The 21,935-nt window shown below is 48.3% G+C and overlaps 1 protein-coding gene across 2 annotated transcripts in view; it reads right to left on the bottom strand.

Moving 5' to 3' along the window:
• Positions 1-7,022: 7,022 nt before the first annotated feature.
• The window catches only part of CAMK1D (calcium/calmodulin dependent protein kinase ID), a 395,130-nt gene continuing 380,217 nt past the window's right edge, over positions 7,023-21,935 (bottom strand). Inside the window, exons 8-11 of one of the 2 annotated variants that reach the window (XM_061126085.1) lie at positions 21,714-21,792; positions 16,037-16,124; positions 14,981-15,102; positions 7,023-12,710 (exon numbers count right to left, since the gene is read on the bottom strand). In XM_061126085.1, the coding sequence (XP_060982068.1) occupies positions 12,686-12,710; positions 14,981-15,102; positions 16,037-16,124; positions 21,714-21,792 (314 nt within the window). In that variant the 3' untranslated portion in view covers positions 7,023-12,685. The remainder of the gene's footprint in view (positions 12,711-14,980; positions 15,103-16,036; positions 16,125-21,713; positions 21,793-21,935) is intronic. The other variant, XM_061126083.1, reaches the window with a different exon arrangement.

The raw sequence follows: 21,935 nt of genomic DNA, 5'->3' as shown, positions 1-21,935 counted from the left end.
TCTCTTGGAACTCTGCCTCCTATGTCTGAGCTCAAACTAAATTATCTTTCTTTTAGCTCACAGGAAATATCCTGACCTGGCCCACCTGTGAGTGGCTACAGGAAAGAAGATATTAACACATCTCCTGAGTATGGTTGGAACCAAGAAATATTTGCAACAATTTACAGCCTTTTTTACTTTACCTCCCCACTTCCCCACTTTGTTCTATAAAAGAAACTAGCATCCAAACCAGGCAAGATGGTTCTTTGGGACGCAGTTCACCATCTCAGTCTGCTGGCTTTCCAAATAAAGTTGCTATTCCTTGCACTAATAACTCATCTCTCAATTTATTGGCCTGTTGTGCAGCGAGCAATACAAACTTGGACTCAAGAACATCATGACACCACTTTAGGTCTTGTAAACTTCCAATTTGGATTTGGTCAGTTACAAGCCCTCAGTCAGTTTCCTCAGTTATAAGCCCTCCAACAGTAGATGTCTTCATTTTGGATCTACATATTTTTACATTGCAACTTTTTCAGTTACAGCAGTGCTTAGAGACCAAGAATGTAGACAAACTGGATTTGAAATCAGACTCCCAAATTGCTGTATTATATAAAAATAAACAAGATACTAAATCACATTGATGTGGCAATGATAATACTTTGTTTTGTTGACAAGTTTGTTTTGATCCTGTCCTTTTAATTTTCTTTGTGTATGCTTTACATGTTCATCTATAAGTATAATACTCAGTTCAGTCGCTCAGTTGTGTCTGACTCTTTGCGACCCCATGAATCTAGTACAATACTAGATGCCTATAATTTCCAAATATATAAATATTCATATATTAGGGATGCTTCCATGCTCAAGAACTTTATCAAGAGTGCACAATCAAAACTGTTTGGAGACCAGTAACTAGGTGAATGATCTCTTGCTGTTTTTTGTCAACAAATGGATCAGAAAAGTCCTTTTATTGCCATTCTTTACAGCTGGCATCATGCTATCACATTTTCTAGGCCTGAGTCATCCTTGTTAACATTCATATTTCAGTTTGCTCATTTAACATCAAACTTGGAAAGAACTGACAGGAAATGCGGGTTTCATAACTACTGTAACAAGTCTAATTCACGCTCTTCCTTGCCTCTGGAAAAGCCTGAAATTCACAGGTTCAACTCAGACTCTTCTTCTTCCCCAAGTTTCTCAGGAAGCAAGCAGGGTACACTAGACAGGGCAACACCCTCTTCCAGACAAAGAGCAAAACCCCAAGACACTGGCACCTAACACTGGCACCATGAACTGTAACATGGGAATTCGGAGATGTCTGGGTGTCAGAGGGTTCGAGAGCTGGAGGCTACCTTGGGGACCCATCATGGCATAAATGAAGACAGGAGGCAGAGATCAGAGTGACTCACTCAAGATTACACAGCTCGACAGTGGTGCACCCAGGACTACGTCTTTGGATTCCATTTGGGCACCGGGACTCCTTGACATCCCCTCAGGGCTGATTGGGGGAAGGCAGGAAATACCATGAGGAACACAGAATTGTTGGCCTTGGATGAGACGGGACACTGATGCTCAGCGATCCCAGGCAGAGTTCTAACACATTCTAGCCACGTGGCTCAGTGTGCCTGTGTGGGGTCCAGGAGGAGAGGATTGTGGCGGCCTCCCGCTGGGAAAGTTGCCTCACACATCCCTGCCCCTGGAGAGGAGAAAGCTTACCTGCTGCTTCGCCTCCAGCTCCAGCACACATTGAGGGGCTGAAGGCAAATGAACAAGGAGGGGATGGAACCCTGAGAAGGTCAGAGGTCCCTATGCTAGAGCATCCCCGCCACACAGGAGGTGCTCAGGAAATTGTTGTTGAGTGAGAGAGTCCTCACCTGAGAGGTTGCAACCAGGGGGGTGCGGGGGGGCGAGTGAGGGAACCCAGTTTTCAGCCCTGATCACGCTGGACTTGCAGGAGGAGGAGCCACAGAGCAGATCAGGAAGGAGCCAAGAAACATCCCCAGGGGATGTGTTGTATTTCCTGCTGGCCTGGGAGGCCTCGGCAAAAACTCACATCCTTTCTTCCAAAGCTGGGAAATGAGCCCACTTATATATCCTGCACTTGACGGATTTCCCTGCTCCTCACTTGCTCAGCCTCGCAGGCCCAACTCTGACCCTGACACAAGTCACCTCCTCCGAGACTCCGTTTCCTCGTGTTCGGAGGCAGAAGTCACGCGCTTTCCCACCCACCTGCGGAGCTGCTCTGAAGACTGGAGGATAATTCAAGGTCAAGGGCTTCAGTCACTGCGAACTGCTGCGCACATGCGCGTTGGCTTTAGCGAGAAGGGGCCACATCTGCCTGGTCCATCTGGTCCGGTGGATTTTGCCCGGAGCGTGTCCCCCACTATCTTCAGAAGGAGGGGAATCACTTAAACTGGCCCAGAGCAAGAGCCCTTTCCAGCCAGTCTCTGCGCCCGGGTTTAACCTCATGAGGACCAGCAGCTGTGGGGCACAGCTTCATTTCCCAGCTCCACGTGGAGCATCGACTCTCCGATCTCGATCTCTTTAAGAAGAACCACATGGGCATCGATTGGTAGATGGGGTGCACCTGTGGATTTCAGGATGTGCATGTCCAAAGCTTACTTATTTTTCTTTTTTACTCTGGGCGGAGTTAAAAGCTTCTTCTCAGGACACAGGGAATGCTGTGTCTTGAAGCTTGCAGCTTCCCCAGAGCAGTTTGCTAAGGCTTTGGTAGTCTGCTCTACATTCTTAGAGCAAATACAAGATTTAAAAGACATTAATTGGATGAATGTCATTCTGAGAACGTCTGGGCTCTTTGCAGCATCCCGGAGTCCTGTTCTCACTGCCTCTCCCTCAGCACGTGAATTCCGGCCACAGATCACAGTCCAGCCTCACCTCTCTCTCCGGTCAGCAAGGGTCATGAGTGAGGTGACAGAGGGACAAGGCTGTGGGAGGCAGCTGTGCAGAAGGCGTGTGGGCCCCACACGGTGGTCACTTGGTCATGCCCTTGGGTAACGCTCACTTCTAATGAATAGAATATGGCAGAAGCACTAAGGTACCAAGGTTAGCTTATAAAAAGACTGTGGTGTCCGTGCTGGTACTTCTGTGTTTTCTCACTGCTGCCTGCCTGTCTGTCTGTCTCTCCCTTCAGCAGCCCTAGATGAGGCCCACACGGTATGGGTAGGAATGAAGCCCACGAGGGCACCTTTTTACCAGCGATCCTAGTGGCACTGGCCCACGCACTAGTATTTCTGAAATGATCCCAGGGTGATTCGAATGTGCAGGCGAGCCTGAGGACCACCAGCGAAGCAGTGCCACCTGGGAGCTCAGCCCACCCCTCCAGACCTGCTGACTCAGAATCTGCATCTCAGCAAGATCTCTGAGGAGTAGGGGGAGGTAAGGCGTGGGAAGCTTTGGGATGCAGGTTTCAGGCAGTGCAGCCTGGGGACCGTTTGTCAAGCAGCACAGCTGAGGGGGTGGGGCTCCCCTTTAGGGCAGCCTGTACCAGAGGGGTGCTAAGTGCCCCCTCCACACACACTTCTGGTGCCCCTGAGGTTCCATCACTATTGGGACTACTGTCCAGACCTGAGACAATTCGTTTAAAAGACTTACCATGAGTAAGCTTTCTCTCCTCCCACAGGGCTCCCTGTGACAAGCACTCTGGGACAGGTGGGTACAGAAGTTAGCCGTGTTCCACCTCCATGCTGGGGAACAGCTGGCCCTATCGAGAGGGGCCAGTCAGGCTCTTCTCCGTGACTACAGCCAGGTAGGCCGGCGGCTCAGCATCCTGTGTGAGTTTTTCTCCATGAGCCGATATAAACAGCCTGAATCAGCAAGACCCACAGAAATGAATCCTGATGCCCCCAAGACGAATATAATGTTGAAGCTAAAACAATGTTTTTTTATAGAGAGGGGGAAGAAGCAGCCTGAGATGAAGGCAAGAGGAAAAGGGTTCATAAGTTGACCACGAATTGCATTTTCCTGGCCCATTAAGTCTTTCTGGACAGAGTCCGTGCTTGCTGGTGGAAACACATTAGGAAGATGAACTCATGCTAAACACAGTTCCTCCCAGGGGAGGATGGAAGAGAACCAGAGATCTGAGACACTGTCTTGAAAATAAATCAGTGGTTTTGAAGGCGATCTGGGGAAAATAGCAGACAACAGGGAGGTCTGCATGTCAGGGATAAAACTCCGTGTATATGAAGAGAACTTTCCAGTGATATCAATCAGAGCAAGAGAAGAGACTAACTTGAAACAAAAACCCCGGCAGTGTTATGATTATCGTCCACAGCTCGAATTCTAGATCAAATCCAGCTTCTGTCACATTTCTCCTGAGACATGAAACAATGGAACAGCAGAAAACACATGGGCTAGTAACACAGTTATGCCTGTGTTCCCTCTGCTACTGTTTCTCATTTACTGAACTTGTGTAAGACTAGGCTGAGATGCTAAGAGAAGTTTCTCTTGGAGATGTGGTGTGACAAACCTTAGTAATGGTGGTGTTCCAGACGTTAACTGATTCCATGGTGTCAACTCAATCATTACGAGTGGGCCCCAGTTACTAAACAAATGAAGTCCAGATTGGGCAGTTTGGAATTCAATGACCTGCAGAGAATTATGAGAGGAAATACAGTAGAATGGCCTTTGACATCAGTCCAGCTGAGTTTGAAACTCTGCTGCCTGTAGGTAAATCATTTAATCTTTCTGAACCCATTTGGGGAAGAAGGGCAACTTTCTTGTTGAGCTGATGGTTAAATGAGATACTGAATGGAATTCAGTTAGCACAGTATCTAGAACAGAAAATCCACGGCATGGTTAGTAGTAGTAGATATTGCTGCTGATAATAATAACAAAGTATGGTTCTTGTCTGGATGGACAGTTCTGCATCCATGTAGGGAGGCTTTTATTTAATTATTGTACCACTGGTACCCTATATGTATTCTGGCTGATAGACAATCCCAAGAGAATGTGAAGAGCAAAATTTTCCTGAAAAATAGAAGGAAATTTGAGGTGAATTTCAATGCATATTGAACATTTTTTGAGCCACAAGGGGGTTTGGTCAATGTCTGAAGGATAGAGGTGCTGGTCATCACTGCTGAAACTCAGTGAATTCAAAGTTTGACCTTAAACATTTCAACTCTAGGGCTCTAATAAATATCAGCTTTCTATTAGGATCAGTTTTATACTTCTGTGCACTTGCTTTGGCTAAATTTTCAGTCACAGTTGGCGAGCCTTCTCTTTAATGAATCCTTACAGATAATTTTCAAAACTGGTTAGGTTACTGAAGTTCTTTCATTTCATAAAGCCTGCATTAATTATGTCACCTATGAACCCGCTGAATGAACCCTGTGTTATAGCTCCTGACTAGGGTCTGCATTGAGAGAAGCCATCTCAGCTAAGAAAGGACTAGACATCAGGTATCAGATGATGGACACTATATTTATTTGGGGCTCACTTATTTCTACTAAGATTCATGCTTTTTTCATTTGATACTGGCTGTGTGGGTTAATGTTTATTTTATATTTCTACAACCATGTCCAATTCCTGTTTTCCCCCTTGACACAGCAACTTATTATTTGGATTGGAGGAATTGTCTGGTGGATCAGATCCAATTCCCACAATATATCTGATGAGCTATGAGCTGCAGGTGTTCCAACCAGGAAAACAAACAAGCAAACAATATTCACTCTTCTGATTGAAACAGAGCAGGATTCTATGGTCCTCACCCTCATGTCCTCTGCCTTCATTTTGCCTGTAGAAAAACATTAGCCAAAGATCGTTTAATCAGAGAAGTGAGAAAATGTAGAAATCAAGGAAAACAGTCAAACAAGACCAAATAATGAGAGTTCAGTCATTAAGCAAAGTCAAGAACCTTTAGTTCCTTCTCAAGGGCTGTGAGCTGTCTTATGGATACTGGAACCCCACCAGGTGGAGGAGTTTACATGATGACCAGACTCTAGCCATGACATAAGCTGCCACAATTCTGAGAACTGGCCTCAAGAAATGCAAACAAACTACCCTGGAGCTGAAGGTTAACTGTACTTACAACGATCAAGGTGACACTGATCAGACCACCGATGACCAATTTTAAGATGACTATCAAAAGCTGACTGTGCTGTTTCTGCATGTAAGGCCCTCTCTCTGTCTATAAAAGCTCTTGCCCACTGATTGTAAATGGTGGTGGGGGGAGTTAGTCTTTGGTGAGGTGTCTGCCTGCCCCCTCCCTGATTGTTGGCATCCAGAATAAGGCAAACTTTCCCTTCCACCAACCTTGACTCTTTATTGGCTTTTGAGCAGTGAGCAGCCAGACCGCACTTTTGGTTACATGATCAGAAAAGAATCTTCCTCTGGGCATTGAGAATTCCCAGGCTGTGCCCAGGAAATGGACAGGTGTGGGCGTGTGTGGGCAGGCATGTGAGACTCAGGTTTTCCTGGAAATTAATGTTGGCTTTTCCTGCAAACGACTCAAGAATATCTAGTTAGTGTGATCTGGATTTCTGGGGGCTTCTGGGTCCACCTCCAGCCACCTTCTACAGCAAGGCAAGGCAAGGCAAGGCAAGGCAAGGCAAAGGGGGAGCCTGAGAGCCCATCAGAAGCCTCAAAGCCAAGCTGTGCCTGTCCTGCCCCGATCCGTGGCACTTACTCTGGCACAGGATTCCTGGGGTGGTGATATAAAGTATTTGCATTGTGCTCACTCACTTCGGTCACATCCAGCTCTTTGTGACTCCATGAACCATAGCCCGCCAGGCTCCTCTGTCCATGGGATTCTCCAGGCAAGAATACTGGAGTGGGTTGTCATGCCCTCCGCCAGAGGAGCTTCCCTATTGAGGGACTGAATCCGCGCCTCTTGTGTCCCCTGCATTTCAGGTGTATTCTTTACTGCTTGAGCCATCAGGGGGGCCCCATAAAGTATTCAGGGGACCTTATGAATTTCCAGGGGCTCCTTCCTTCAAATCCAAACTTTATTTATAGAGAGGAGGAAAGAGAGAGCTGTTGAAACACTCCAGTCTGGCTTCTTATGTAGGAAACAAACGGCACACATCTGAAGGTGATTAATTGTCTTTATTGGAGGAAAACAAGAAGTCATCAATCTCGTCATCATTATGATAGAAATCTTGATATGTGTACATGATTGTCAAGGCAGAGAATCATTTGCTACACAGGCCCGTTAACAATTTTGCAGTGCCGCAAACCTACGTGGAGTAAACTTCTTGCAGAGTTTATTACATGCACGGAATAAATGCACAGTTTCCCTTCTTTTGGACAAGCATGTTTTTATGGAAAAACTGAACCAATTACAAGCCTAGTAATAATAGACACAGGGACATTCTTGGGTTCAATGTCATAAGCTTTTGGAAAACATGCTCACTGTTGGGAGAGCTGCAAGAAGGACTATGACATTATTGCAGTGACCAGAGCCAATTTAGAAATTGTTCCAAATTTTATTCTGGACAGAATGTACCTTTTGTATTAATATCTTTCAACCTGAACATGGGGCTAAGATAAATGTTCTCTGAAACATGCCGCCTGCCTTGCAAAACAAAGATGCTGCTGCAAGGTTGTAGCATTTCTGTCATGATCACAATGTTTTTGTTTTAATAACATGTCAAGAGCCTGGCTGCCAGCGCTGCCCCAGCACCTCCTCCCTCAAGTGCAAGGTTACCACGAGGGCCCAGGAACCTCAGTCTGTCCAGATTAAGCTTTTTCTTTGAGAAGTAATTTATCCAGTGTTTGGGGCTTTTGAGTTCCTGGGGATATTTTATCTCTATGATGAAAGCCTCAACACTCCTTTCATTTTCTTTTTTCCCATCCATAAGAAAATAAAATCACCTCGAAGTAAAAGAAGTTGGTAAATCATCAGAAGACACAATCATCATATGAGAAGTTCCCTGGAGACCAAAAGGTTAAAAATGGATATGGCGAATGCAGAAGCGGCATTAGTACAAAGGGGGAAATGCAGTAGTCCGTCCCTTTGGTGTAGAGAGAGACACAGACACCAAGAAGCCATTCCACACTTTGTCCACGAAACCAGACCTGGCAGCCACATGCTGCAGGGTTGGCTGCCAAATGAACAGCCTTTGGGTTTGCAGAAGCAGAGGCCCCGGAGCCACAAGCGCGGCTGCTCCTGCTACAAGTGGCAGGGAAGGCGGGAGAGACTGATGCTCCTGCCCGTTGGATTTGGCCCAGAGCAGGAGGCGGGCCAGGTCGCGGCCAGCATGCAGGGCCGACTTCACAGTGGGGCTGGGCTCCTGTGCCTGTGCTGGGCTGCGGATCGCGATGTACTGGGACCACACTGAAGGTCAGGGCTGAAGGGGGCTTGGGCCTCCTGCCTTTCTCTTTCTCCTCCCTGCCTTCTGGCCAATGTAGAAGTGTCAAACAATCCCATTGGCAGCTTGGTTTTCTTGGCATCCCTGTGAATTAAGCTCCCCTTTAAGAAATCTGCACAATTCACCCTTCCTATCTCAACTTTGTCAATTCTGAAAACCAACTGGAACACTCTTTGGCCAACTTGCAGCCCCAACCTAGGACCAGACCCTGTCCCTCGCAAAGAGTGGTGGGTTACAAACTGGTATACACATTTTTTTTTTAAACAAACTAAACAGTGTTTGGTCTGGAATGTGTTTAAGGAAAAGGCCAACTCTGCAGAGTTTAAGTGGACAGAACAGGAAGCAGTATTGTTTCAGAAGAACATGCAAAGGTTTCGTGCATCGGTTGATTCAGAGGACCTTCATTCCATTTGCCAGAAGTGACAGTGAGACCCTGGGAAAGAGCACATCTTATTTCTGCTTATGGAAATGGGAGGAACTGCCCTCTGCTGGGCCTTGCTGTCCATTTTCACAACCAGAGGGAGCCCAGAAGGGAGTTTGTGGAGACCACACAAAGTTGGGAAGCTGAAAGTGTCGCAGGCGAAACACAGAGGCCATAACCCTCCTTCTCCCACCCTCAAACCTGAAGCAATGGTTCCAGAGTGGCTTCTCCAAGGTGAAGAATCAACACAGCCCAGGCTCTGGGTGGGTGAGGGGGCCATGGTGGCCAAAGTCTTAAAATACTGAGTTATCTCCACTGGGATACAGTCTTTTCTCACAACACATCAAACCCCAGGGCATTCATCAAGCTGTCACTCCTCCAAAGAAAGGGTTAGCCCCTTTCTTTGCAAGGAGGGCTCACTTGCATTCCATCCCTTTGTCCCTAGTGTTTTTGGCCTTCATTCTAAAGGAGGGGGTCTTCCTCTTCCATTCATAATCCGCCCGGATCTTCTGGACACCACGGGAGACAAATGAACAGGATGAGATTAGTGCCGTAGGTAGACTGAGCTGGGGGGAAATGTGTCACATGCCTTTCACCAGCTCATCCTCCCTGAGTGCCAGAGACTTGCCTGGTCAGCTCTAAGCCCGGCTGCCCAGTTCCCTGGACGCTACGCTCAGAGCCAGCTGAAGACTGGGACTTGCTCGAAAGTCTGTCAGGGCCACACTTGGGTGCACACTCTCTGTTTCAGACAAATGCTAGCCTCCCTGATGGCCTCATGGATGAGATGAAGATCAGGGAAGTGAAGGAGAGACAGACAGGCAGCTGAGGGCAAAACCATTTGAAGACACTATTTCAAATAAGAAAAACAATCAACTTTCTCTGAGGAGGTGAAGAGACCAAATTGGTGGGGGGGTGGGGGCGGGGTGTTGGAAGGAAGCCTGTGATGAAGTCCACGGTCCATCCTTAGTCTAGCCACACGCACTGGCCTTGAGATGTGTAAGCTGGGTGTCCCTATGAAAAGCTCAGCTTCTGTTGGTATAATCTGACATCAGAGAGGGTCATAGGACTCAGTCACTCCACTTGGCAGGTGTGACCAAAAGGCATATTCCGAGTTCTCTTCCCATGTTGTAGTCAAGTGTAAATAACACGGTTGAAAGAGAACCTCCATTTTTTAACCACTAAGGCCTCTCTGAGCAGAGCAGCTTTTCCATGTGGGGCTTATTTTCTCCTCTTCCTAAAACAATGGGGGAAAAACCTGAGTCTGGTGGCATCCAGACAGCAGAGATTCACCTGATGTCAAGTTCAACAGAGTCTACTTTTGGGCTGAAACAGTCACTATCTTCTTGCAGTTTGGCACTGAGACCTGATGTGGCCAACCATGGCCAAGAGCTGACCCCAAATCACAAAGGGGCACCTGCAACCTGCCCGTCTTTCAGCTCTTCTGCACTTTTCAGGTAGGACATATTTTCAAACTAATTGCATAGAACATGCATCCCACACTTCAGCTCCAGAAAATAATTTGCCACCAATAAATCTGGCTTCAGATGCTGCTTCCCAAGTACAAATGACTGTGTAGGGCACAGTTCAAGGAGCTGGTAACTATTTGGGCACATGTTCTAAGTATCAGATTCAGGCAAATTATCACCCTTCCTCCATAACATCTAAGTACTTCTTCTCTTATACTATAAAAACTTGGATCTTCCATTACACTTGTTAGTTAGCAACATTCTGCTAAAGTCCTGGGAGACATGCCTCAGTTTCCTGATTCTGTTTATAATATTCATGCTATTGTCCTCCAAATGAGGCAATACTTGCTTCCTAACTGGGTCTTCTGTCATTTTATAGACATTTCCAAGCTTTTTACAAATTTTGAAGAGTAACACCTTGGTTTCCACTCTGGATACACGTGTGGCAGATGTCAAGTGGGATTCCTGTCAAGGGGCTGAGCGTCTGTGATGCAGAGGACATGGGGTGAACCAGATGCCTGTCTTTCCAGCGGCTCTTACACACACCTGCACTGCTGTCCTGAAGGAGGCAGAATGCAGCTGTTGAGCCTCATAACAGTGTGTGTGTGTGTTTGTGCTGAGGGGACCATCACTGAACATTTGGCCTACACCCAGGCAAAGGTGTAGAAGTGACAAAGACAGCCTGACCAACAGGATCCACTGAGTGACTATCTGCGGGAGAAGAGCATGAGGACAACAGCCAGGGAAGTCATGGGACCATCAAGAAGACATGCAGGGACCCACTGCGGCTCGAGGCCGACTGTGCGGATGCAGAGTCAGGGCATCATGTGGGCACGGGAGCTGAGGGAGGGCTTTTGCATCTGGCCCCACCTGCTCACCTCTTCATGACAGCATCTTGGAAGCCTCCTGGAGAAGCACTTTGTCCTGGGTTTCACACTGTGCTCGCTCTATCCTACACACCCGTCCACCACGTGGGTGTACAACGTGGCCCAGCTTTCCTGGGACACTGTTGGTTTGAAAGTCCTTCAGTCCTGGGACACCCTTCAGTCCTGGGACACCTGGGACCACTGGTGACCCCACCATCTCAGATCTTTGGTTTGGGGATTCCCTTCATCAGAGGGATGGCTTTGCATGCCAGCTGGGCCTGGCTGGGGTGGTCTCTGGTTGTCACTGCAGTGGTCAGTGTCCTACTGGCTGGGCAGGTCACCTCTCCTCACCACCTCACGTCAATGGGGTCTTTTCCAAGGTCATGGCCCTCTCTTCCCTTCTCTGGATCCTCACCCTCTAAGAAGAGCGTAAACACTTGCAGAAACAACTGGTGTGAGCTGGAGGCTGTTCGCAGTTCTAAGATTAGAAATGCATTTTTAAAAAACAGAGAGATCAGTTTTAAAACTGCATAGCTGGGCTTTCACATGCCACCCTCCTCATGAGAAAGGAGAGCTGTGTGAGAAATTTGCTCCAAACAAAATGGCAATCGTGCTCTTTCTGTGCGGGAGGCTCTGAAATTTTTGCAGGGGGAGAGGGGTCATCTCCTTCATCACAAGTCTAGCCTTTCATCTGCTCTGGGGGAGCAGGCTTCTTCATTTCTGACTGCTGATGGCCAGAGGCCCCATGGTCTCCAGTTGGAGAGGGCTTTGCTGGAGGAGCTGCCAGGCAAGGTTTTCTGCAGGTGCCCTCCCACGGGCTCCCCAACTCCCAGGGAGAAAACAGGCCTGCAGAAGAGGTGAGTTACCTTCTCAGAGAACTGCCCCTCCAAGGAAGAAAGGGAGACAAGGAGAAGGAATTGAAGTAAAGTGCACTCTTCACCTTGGAGACAGATTCTCGATCAATCCTCTATTAGAATTTTAAAAAATACTTTTAAATTCCCTTTGAAGGAAAAAAAAAATCTCTTAAAGGTTAACATAAAATTCTACTACCGACAAGCAAAAGATACAGGTCATGGAAGTAAGAAGTATAGCTTGAAAGGACACATTTCTTAAAAGGAAAAAAAAAAAAAAAAACACCCTAATGCACAATATTTACCAATACTTAAATAATCCAGTTGAAACCTTTTTTTTTTTGTCATGAATGAAAAAATACAACATAGACGGGTACCTCTACTGAGAAGAGCGGAAACGACAGGGCTTGGGGAGAGGAACTGAGAAAGTCCATTCTGTTAGAGCTTTGCGAGATTCATATGTACAGCACCAGATCCCTTGAGTCAGTACAGTTTGTGAGAAATGAACACTTCAGAATTGCAGTATAAAATATGGCCATAAAAAAACTGCTGTCTTCCAGTCCTGTGCAGGGAGGCGCACCATGCAAGGTGGGATCGCTCTGGAGTGGCTGGTGGCGCTGGTGGCCCCCGGGGGCCCCCCTTCCCTGGCCCGGCCCCCCCGGGCCCCACCTCCGGGGCCAGTCACTTGCTTCCAGAGTGCCCTGTCGTCACAGTGGTGGGCCTCGGTCTCCGATCCGCTCCCACTCCTGAGACCCCGGACGAAGAGGACATGAAACTACAGAGCGTGGAGGGTGTCAGACCTGCAGGGGGTCAGCGGACACAGGAAGTTCAAAGCTTTAGAAGAACGTACTCACTCCCTCTTCCCGCTGCAAGGGTTTGCTGGGGTGGGGGGCGCAAACTTTGAGGCCCTTGCTTCTAACTTTTTACCTACCCACAGGAAAACATCTGCAAGGATCCCAAGTCTTCTTAGGGACTCGTGCTCCCTCCTTGCTTCCATATAGCAATGATAACCGTGTTGTATTTAGATACATCATGGTTTAGCTACTCTAACAGGACGGCTTCCATTTACTGAGCATTTACTACATACTAGGCATCAGGCTAGGTATTAAACACATGAGTGCGTGTGTGTGTGTGCGTGCATGCTAAGCTGCTTCAGTCAAACCCGACTCTGCAACCTATGGACTGTAGCCCACCAGGCTCCTCTGTCCATGGGATTCTCTGGGCAAGAATACTGGAGTGGGTTGCAATGTCCCCCCTCCAGGGGATCTTCCTGACCCAGGGACTGAACCCACATCTTTTATGTCTCCTGCATTGGCAGGTGGGTTCTTTGCCACAAGCACTGCCTGGGAAGCCCGTTGAATACATACTGTCCTCATAAGAACTGTTTATTTCTTACAACAGTGCTGGGAAAGCAGGGATTTTAAGAGCAAATAAAGAATGACCCCAGCTTGGTGTGTGCTCTGGATTCTTGGCTAAGAAGCATCTGTGACCCAGGGCACACTGACCTAGTCCTGCATGAATCGGCAGCCCCCTAGTCTAGAACAATTCCTGACATGCTGCATCTCCAATGCTCCCCAGGGAGACACTGGCATCAGAAACGTCCTGTTGTGGGATGATCTTAGCTGCGGCAGTGTACCACCCACCCTCGCCACCACAAACTTGTGAGCGCAAACACATGGACACCGTAAAGTAAATGACTATGATGGCTTTGCTGTCAGAGCCACTGACTGAATCTTCAAATAATAGATTGTGGGGTTTCCTTTGAGCGGAAGGTGGAAAGGATTTGCGCTGAAATATAAATTGGGCCTAAAGCAGTGTGCCGTTGTGTCAGGAGATGCTCAGTGGCGGTTTCCTGGGAGAACTTAAGGGCTGGACATTCAGAAATGAGACTTGAGGATTATTTAAAGATGAAGGGAACCAGGAAGGAAGGGAAACAGGAAGGAAGTATCATGCCCAGGGTGAGACCAAGCTGAAGGGTTTCAATGAAGGAAATTCTGCAATGCAGATGAGAGCTTCTTTGGTGGCTTAGAGATAAAGAATCTGCCTGCCCATTCAGGACACACCCGAGCCAGGAAGATCCCCTGGAGAAGGAAATGGCAACCCACACCAGTATTCCTGCCTGGGAAATCCCATGGACAGAAGAACCTGGCAGACTTCAGTCTATGGGGTCACCAAAGAGTTGGACACGATTTAGTGACTGAACAACTACAAGCGGAGCAGATGAGACTGTGGAAAAGCCTAGAGATCAAGGTGAACATGTAGAGTAGGGATTGAGAGAGAAATATAAGGAGGGTGTGCCTGTGTCCTTGGTGACGTATTGTTCCACGCAAACACGGAGGACAACGAAACATCAGTATGGCTTGGCCAAAAATCCGGTTTGTAACATATTATGGACAAACCTGAACCAACTTTTTGGCCAACTTAACATCTTTACTCTGATCACAAAGCCAACACACTTCAAATAAATTAGCTCAAATGATCATCAGCAAAATAATACATTTTAAAAGTCAGTGAGACCCAGGCTGTCATGAGTCTCTGTCATCGGTCCCTAAGGGTGACGCCCAATGAGAAGCAAGTCAGATCATAAGGAGACGCATCAGAAAGTGTTAGCTTCCGTTCACACATGGCTGGGTGGGACTTGAGCCACTGATTTCTCATCTCGATGTGGAAATACTAGGACTCGGTTACATAAATATTAAATAATTAAAATTTTAAACTATTTTGAAAAACAGTGTCCTAGAGCTGTTGGGAGTGTTAATGAAACCGAGTATTAACAGTGCCTGACACACAGTAAAGTGAAAGTGCTAGTTGCTTAGTCGTGTCCATCCCATGGTCTGTCCATGGAATTCTCTAGGCAACAGTACTGAAGTGGGTTGCCATTTCTTTCTCCAGGGGATCTTCCCAACCCAGGGATCGAACCAGGGTCTCCTGCACTGCAGGCAGACTTTTTACCACTTGAGTTACCAGGGAACCCTGACACATAGTAGGTACTCGGCAAACCAGAGTCCCCTTTCCTCCCTACCAGATCTGTCTCAAACACCAGTTGGAAAGTTCTGTTTTTGCTACATACGCACAATCTTTTTGGCTGGCCAGACTCAGGCTGCTCGAAACACTTGCATTTGAACTGTCCAGGCTGCTGCCAAGATGTAGTTTTCTCATATGTCTCACAACGGCCGTGGCATTAAACGCTTGCTGAAATTTAAGAAAGAGGAAAAGCAGACAAAATATTTCAGCTAATTAGAAAAGCCTCAGGCTGTCTCCTATCATTTCTCTTGTTACCCTCAGCAGTTTAAACTTCTAAAAACATTCTCATGATCCTCTAGAAAGGAAACTGGTGTTGTCGCTTCTTCCAAAAGTACACTCATCCTTTGACCCTCTCCCTCCATCAAAATACATTTTGGAGATGAAGAGAATATTTTTCTTCTGACATAATAATGTAAACTACAGAATAAATGTAAACCAATTCTCTCCATAATTTAGAAGTGACTTCTAGAATAAAAAGCATACTGTAATAACGCAGTACCTTAAAATCTTATTTTTAAGAGTTTTCATTTTCTGATTATTGGTGTTTTTGTCCTAAATAACAGCATTTCCTGTGAATAAAGTAGTTCAATGGAATTGTTATCTGCATAGTGTCTACTTGTTGCCTCTCATGGAAAAATAGCCAGCTCTTAATTACCCATGCTTATGAGGACACAGGCTAGTGGTTTAAGTCCATCACATTTTTACTGGAATGTAGTGATAAGTTCAATTGAGATTTCCTGTTTCCCTTTTCCATTTTTATATCACTTTTTAATAAGAGTCAATTCCTCAAAGTTCCAACAAAGTGAAGGAAGACAACAGGGATTTCTTAGGAAATTGCAAATAAGGAAGAGCTGGCAATATTGCTATTTCTGGATGTCAGAAGGAAGATATTAAATCATATACTTTATCCTTCTCACACCACGATGCTCTCTTCAAGTCTTAATCTTTACTACTTAAAATCAGCACCATTATTTGGGTGAGGTTCTGGAAATTTTCATCAGACCTCCTGGGTGAGAACAACCTTTAGAAAGAAGAAGCCCTCTAACCATTGGGCAGGTATGAGTGGTCAAGTTCACTGGGAATGCAGGAAATAAGGACTTACTCTCCACTTGCTTTTGGCGAAGTTCTTCCGGATCTGGGCGCTGACCGACTCGTGGATGTTTTTGCTGAGGGCTGTGTCACCAGCGATCCTGAAACCAAGGCAAAGATGCTTCTTCAGAAGGGTTTTGCAGGCGGCGGGGTGGCGAGGGGTGTGGGCTCTGACACCGAGTCCCATGCTATTGTGGCGAAGCCATGTCCTGTCCCCTTCCCCAGGTTTGCTAAGAGGGTGGCCTGCACCCCCAAGGCTCTGGTTGGAATGTTCACAGTCCACCACCACCGTACTCCGAGCCCCAACCCACCTCCTCCCTGCACCCCTCCAGGCTTGGGCAGCACCTTCATGGCAGACCGCTCTGGCTGGCTCCCCACTCGCCCTTTGTCACCCCCATTCCTGCAGCTTCAGAGCCCACAAGGACCACACAGCCTGAGCTCAGCTCCCCTCCCTTTCCCCCAGCTTTCTACCTGCTAGGCCTCACCCCTGAGGTTGCAAGCAGGTCCACCACCTGGTCTGACCTCCCAGCTTCCTCCCACCGGCCCCTCTGCCTGGCATCCCCAGAGCCTCTGGTCCACGGACCGCTCACCGTCCCGGGCCCACCGCTCCATTCTGACGCTATCCCGGCTAAGCTAAGTTCCGCCACGTTCCACTCTTACTCCCACCCCCAGGGCCCCTTATCTGCTCTGTGCTCGGTGACAGGGACCCCAGTCTCAGCTCAGCCCTGACTGGTACACCTTCTCCTGCATTTCCTTGAGAAGTCCTCAGAACTGCAAGGACCACAGCCCCCTACATCCCACTGGGTCCCTGACATCACTGGACAATCTTGATGTTGTTCCTGCTGGACCTTAGCTTTCTATCACAGGGAGGAAAGGCAGGCTTAGTCTTTACCTCCTACCCCCAGAGGCCCCCCTCATCCTATTACTTCCTCCCTCTGCTTTGTCACACCTCTTCTCCCTCTCTTCCCCACTTCCCTCCTCCTCCCGGCCTCCCAATCTGTTCTTACGCCTCCCTCTTTTCTCTGGGCTTATGGTCTCCAGTCTCATCGATGACCTGGGGGTCTCTCCAGCCCATTCTTCTCCCTCACACCCTTCTCAACCTTAATACCATCCCCATTTGACATTCGACCCCCCACCCCCATTCTCTGGCAATCTCACAGGAAACTGTGTTTTGCTGTCTTTTCTGGGCTTGAATCCATCCATCTTCCCTTTCTCTTAGCACCAAACTATTCAATTCTAAGCTGACTTCTGATGCTTCAGAAATAATTTGTTGGATTTTGGAAAAGTTAATGGGTAGACAGATGCTGGGGACACTGACCATCCTTTCTGGTGGGAAGGTGACCTGTGGGTGAGGGAGTTGGCCAGGTCTCAGACGGCCTGGGACACAGGCCAGCCTGGACACAGACTGCTGTGTCCATTCACTTCAGGACATGAAAGGAAGAAACCACCGCTGTATAGAATACACATTCCCACCACCAGCCTTTCCCGTTGGAACTGAAAACATGGCTGGTGCACTCTGGAAGGGAAGTCTGTGTCAGGCTGGATCTAAGTTTAGAATACAGTCTTATATCCCAGCTCAGCACAAGACCCCGTCAATAGACTCCTGTAGTTTTCCCAGCAGCGCTGAAAATACACAGCTCAGATGACGCTCAGAAATGAACCTAAGCCAGCGAGGTTTCCATTTCCTTTTCTGCCATTTTTTTTTTTTTTTGGTGAAGTATAGTCCCCATGGACTGTGGCCTGCCAGGCTGCTCTGTGCATGGGATTCTCCAGGCAAGAATACTGGAGTTGGTAGCCATTCCCTTCTCCAGGGGATCTTCCCGACCCAGGGATTCAACCCAGGTCTCCTGCATTGCAGGTGGATTTTTTTTTTTTTTAAATCATTTGAGCTACTAGGGAGGCCCTAGGTTTCCATGTCCAACAACTGTCAATAGCCCCTTTCCCCAGACACATATCAGTGGAGAGAAATATCTGAATGCGCCAACCAAGGAAGCATACATGTTATGAAGCCTCTTCTCCTGGAGGGCTCATGCGCGTCCTCCTGCGCCTCTTGAAACAACTACATCCTCAGAAAAGAACACCAATTCCACCTGTTGGTGGCCAGCTCTTTCTTGGAAACCTGGGGCAGAAGTGGCCAGAAAGATAGAACTCCTCGGACTGAGCACTGCTGCAAGGCAGAGTCCCCTCCAAAACAAACAGGCTGGCTGGGGGTGTCAGGGAGACGCCCCTCCTTGTGGGCGAGCACGGCCGAGGGGGAGGAAAGGGCAAGCCTTCGGCTGCTCCAGTAAAGTCCTGTGCTCGCTTCCCAAAGTGCCCAGGTGTGCTGCCACTGGCGGAGGACCCGGCAGGACAGACAGTGGCCCAGAGGCCCCTGTTAAACATCAGCTCGGAGGTGAAGTCACCTCGGCTCATGACAGCTCACCACCTTCCTCAAACAGGCATCACTCCCAGCAGCCAGGAAGTTCCCAGGGATAACGTGGGATGCCCAGCGCTCCCAGCTTCAGCATCATTCACCGGCAAAACCACAGGCACAGAATCTTAGAACTAGAAGGGACCTGGGATGTCACCTCGATTGTCCTAGGAACTGAACAACACCTCGGATACAGAAGAATTTCCTGATGATTCTGTACACACATGTAGCTACAGGCACCTCTATTTCATCCGGGTCTCCGACTCGCTCTTGCTTCCCAGTTTTTGCCTGTAAACTAACAACGGAGATGGCGTTTATATCAATCACGCTCTGTCGGGTCTGTCTGGCTCTTTCTCTCCACACACAGATCATCAAACTCCTCTCCTTGCCTTTTGGTCCTTAGATATTGTGTATACAATCAAAGAAGTCTCTGGGCTTCCCAGGTGGTTCAATGATAAAGAATCCACCTGCCAGTGCAGGAGACACAGGTTCGATCCCTGGGTTGGGAAGATCCCCTGGAGAAGGAAATGCAACCTGCTCCAGTATTCTTGCCTGAGAAATCCCCTGGACAGAGGAGCCTGGTGGGCTACAGTGCATGGAGTTGCAAAGGTGTCAGACACAATCTAGCAACTAAAAAGTAACAACAACACTGTTCTCTCCGTGCCTTCACGGCTCTGATGGTGCGTCTTCCTAACCACTTGCTCAAGACAAGCTTGGTGATGCCTAGTGTGTCTCCCAGACCCCTGGGATCCGCCCCAGTTCCTGTGGGTACTGCAGCTCAGCCGCTCGAAGCCCCGGGGAGGGGAGGGGTCTCCATGAACACTGAGGAGAGGGCTGCAGATGCCCCCTGGCTGTGCCAACACAACAACGTCCCCCCAGGAGGGCAAACTGCTGTTGCCCTGGGGACTGGCTGAGTGTCACCTGGGGTCACCTGAGGTCATCTGCTGACCCCCAGGATCATCACTGTGGTTTGTTAATCACTGAAACTGGAGGCAGAGGCTCAGAACAATCCAAATGAGGTAAACAAACCTCGTCAAGTTCTTTCCTGTCACTGGGACTGGATTCCCATCCTGCCATTGCCTGCTCTTTAGCCGTAAGCCAGCAGTTGGTTGGCTCCCAACCATCCATCACCCAGACGAAGGCGAGGCCTCCCTTGTGGGCCTGGGGAACACATGCTGAGATGCACTGACTGCCCTCTGCAAGGACAGCGTGGAAAGGAGCCCTGTCCTGCCTAGAGGGGTCTGTTTTGAGGCTAAGGGGAGGCCCTGCCCTAGCCAAGCCAACCGGCCTTGGCTCAGTTGGAAAAGCAAGTGCAGAGTGAGAGATGATGCTCTCTGGGTGTCATCCACGTACTGGGACCACAGTCTCCAGAACGGGGATGCTGGTAAAGCCATGTCTCACATCCTGCAAGCTCTCAGCTGAATCTGTGTTTTCAAGTTGCCTGGGCAGCTTTACATACGAGACACAGGTGTATTGTAAATGCAGGCAAGCGGGGTGTTTCTGGAATGCTTGAGTCAAACCATTTATCTTTACCATTTGCTGTCACTTGACTTTCTGGGAATTCTGAGATGCACAGTAAGAATTATAAAACATGGGGGAAAAGCCCCACCTCTGAAGTAAGGAGGCATTTATTTGTGCAACTCACATGCCAATACATCTCAGTGTGACCCAGGCTGATGACCCTGAAGTCATCTTAGACTTGACCTCTTTCCTGAGCTCCAGGCTCATTCTGCAAAGCACCCACCAGAACAGATCTGCATCAAGATGACATAGCACCCTCCTCGATTTCTTTCACTCCAGCCCGCCTGTTCCCCCAGCACAGCATCCTCCCAGCCCCTTGAACTGGACAATCTGGAATAACCTCACCACTTCCACAGGTCAGCCCGGGGCCCATAGCTTCCCCACCCCTGGCCTGTCCCCGCCCCCTCCCTTCATTCCTGGGACACTGGGCAGACCACCTCCACCCTCCTGGGGCCAGCCCTCTTCACATGACTGCTCTGCCCCTCCTGGCACCTCCCATGCCTAGTCCCCAATCCTGCTGCCAGGCTGAGGTTTTGAAAATGCAAATTTGATCATTCAGCTTAAAACCTGTTTGGGGTCCCCCTTGCCCAAAAGCAAAGAATTCCAATAGATTGGAGATTATTAGGTACTCTTCTTCACATGGATTATCTCATTTGCTCCCTTGAAAACCCCTCTAGGATACATACCACTGTTATTTCCCATCTCAGAGCCACAGGTGAGGCCCAAAGGTTAAGGAGCTCGTTCACACAGCACAGTACAGCCCTAGTGCAGGACTGGGGTCCACCGGGCCCAGCTGGAGCTCATGCCAAAACCTGTTGGGTCTCTCCTTTCCAGTCTCGTCTCTCAGTTCTCCACCTGTCCACTCTCACCAAATGCTGCAGCTTCATGGATGGATGTACAGTGTAAGCCCCCAGGCCTGGCCCAGGAGGCTCAAGCAGCCTGGAATCCCTGCCCCACCCTAGGTGGCCTGATGACAGCCTTTTCATAGCACAAGGCGGGCATCTCTGTGAAGTCCTGCTTGATTCTCAGCCCTGCCTTGCCCCTCTGCCAACATCAATGGTCTGCATATTGTACTGGCTGTTTTACTACTCCTGGTCTTTGTCTAAAAAGGAGGCTCATGATGCTTTATTTTTTTTTTTCATGATGCTTTAATAAGAAGAGTTTAATAACGCATGTGCTACGTGCCAGATGTGCTAAATCTTCTATGTGTGCACGTGATCTCAGACACTGCTTCCATTGACCCCCAAAACTAGGTATCATCATCCTCACTTGAAAGATGAGAAAATTAAGGCTCAGAGAAGTAGAAGTTGAACCAGAGTCACCGGGTTCAACCCTAGTAAGTGGCACAGAAGCACGTTGGCTTCAGGGCACCGCAGGAAATGTAGTCCAGGATGTCGTAAACTATCAGTTCATCCTGCTAGAGGCGACGAACCACTAACTTGAAAAGCATCTTAGAAGAAAAAGAACATATAACCTCAATCCACTTACTGGCTGAGTAATAACCTCAAGGAATAAAACTCCGCTCTTAAAGCCTCCTTGGGGGATTACCTTCAATAAAAACGAGCCTAAAATATTTCACATAAAATGAAAAAGCTACAGCTATTTCTTGTGCATCTGTCGTTAGTGCCTTCAGAGACCATGTCCTCCAAGGTTGGGTGGGAAAAGGAAGAAAGTGGCTGGCCAGATGGGATGCCAAGCCTCACCCGTGGTTTTCACAGTGGAGACCCAGCTGACTGGCCCCTCGAGTTGATGTTCTTACCATGGGTGCCGAGCTGCCTGCTCGCATGTGTATCTTTTATTTGGATCTTTCTCCATCAGGTTCCGAATGAAGTCTTTTGCTGTTCAAAAAGAAGGCGCAAGGAGAGGAATCAGTGTGTGGCCTGAGGTATGACAGTAAGATACCAGTGGGTCTTTGGGAGTATCAAGGGCACCATGACAAACATGAGACCAGCCTTCCACAGCCACTAGTGAGCTGGGACAA

Source organism: Dama dama, chromosome 23, assembly GCF_033118175.1.
Source record: "Dama dama isolate Ldn47 chromosome 23, ASM3311817v1, whole genome shotgun sequence".
Taxonomy (NCBI): Eukaryota; Metazoa; Chordata; class Mammalia; order Artiodactyla; family Cervidae; genus Dama; species Dama dama.
Note: the sequence above shows the minus strand (reverse complement) of the source record. Positions and strands in the feature narration are given on the sequence as shown.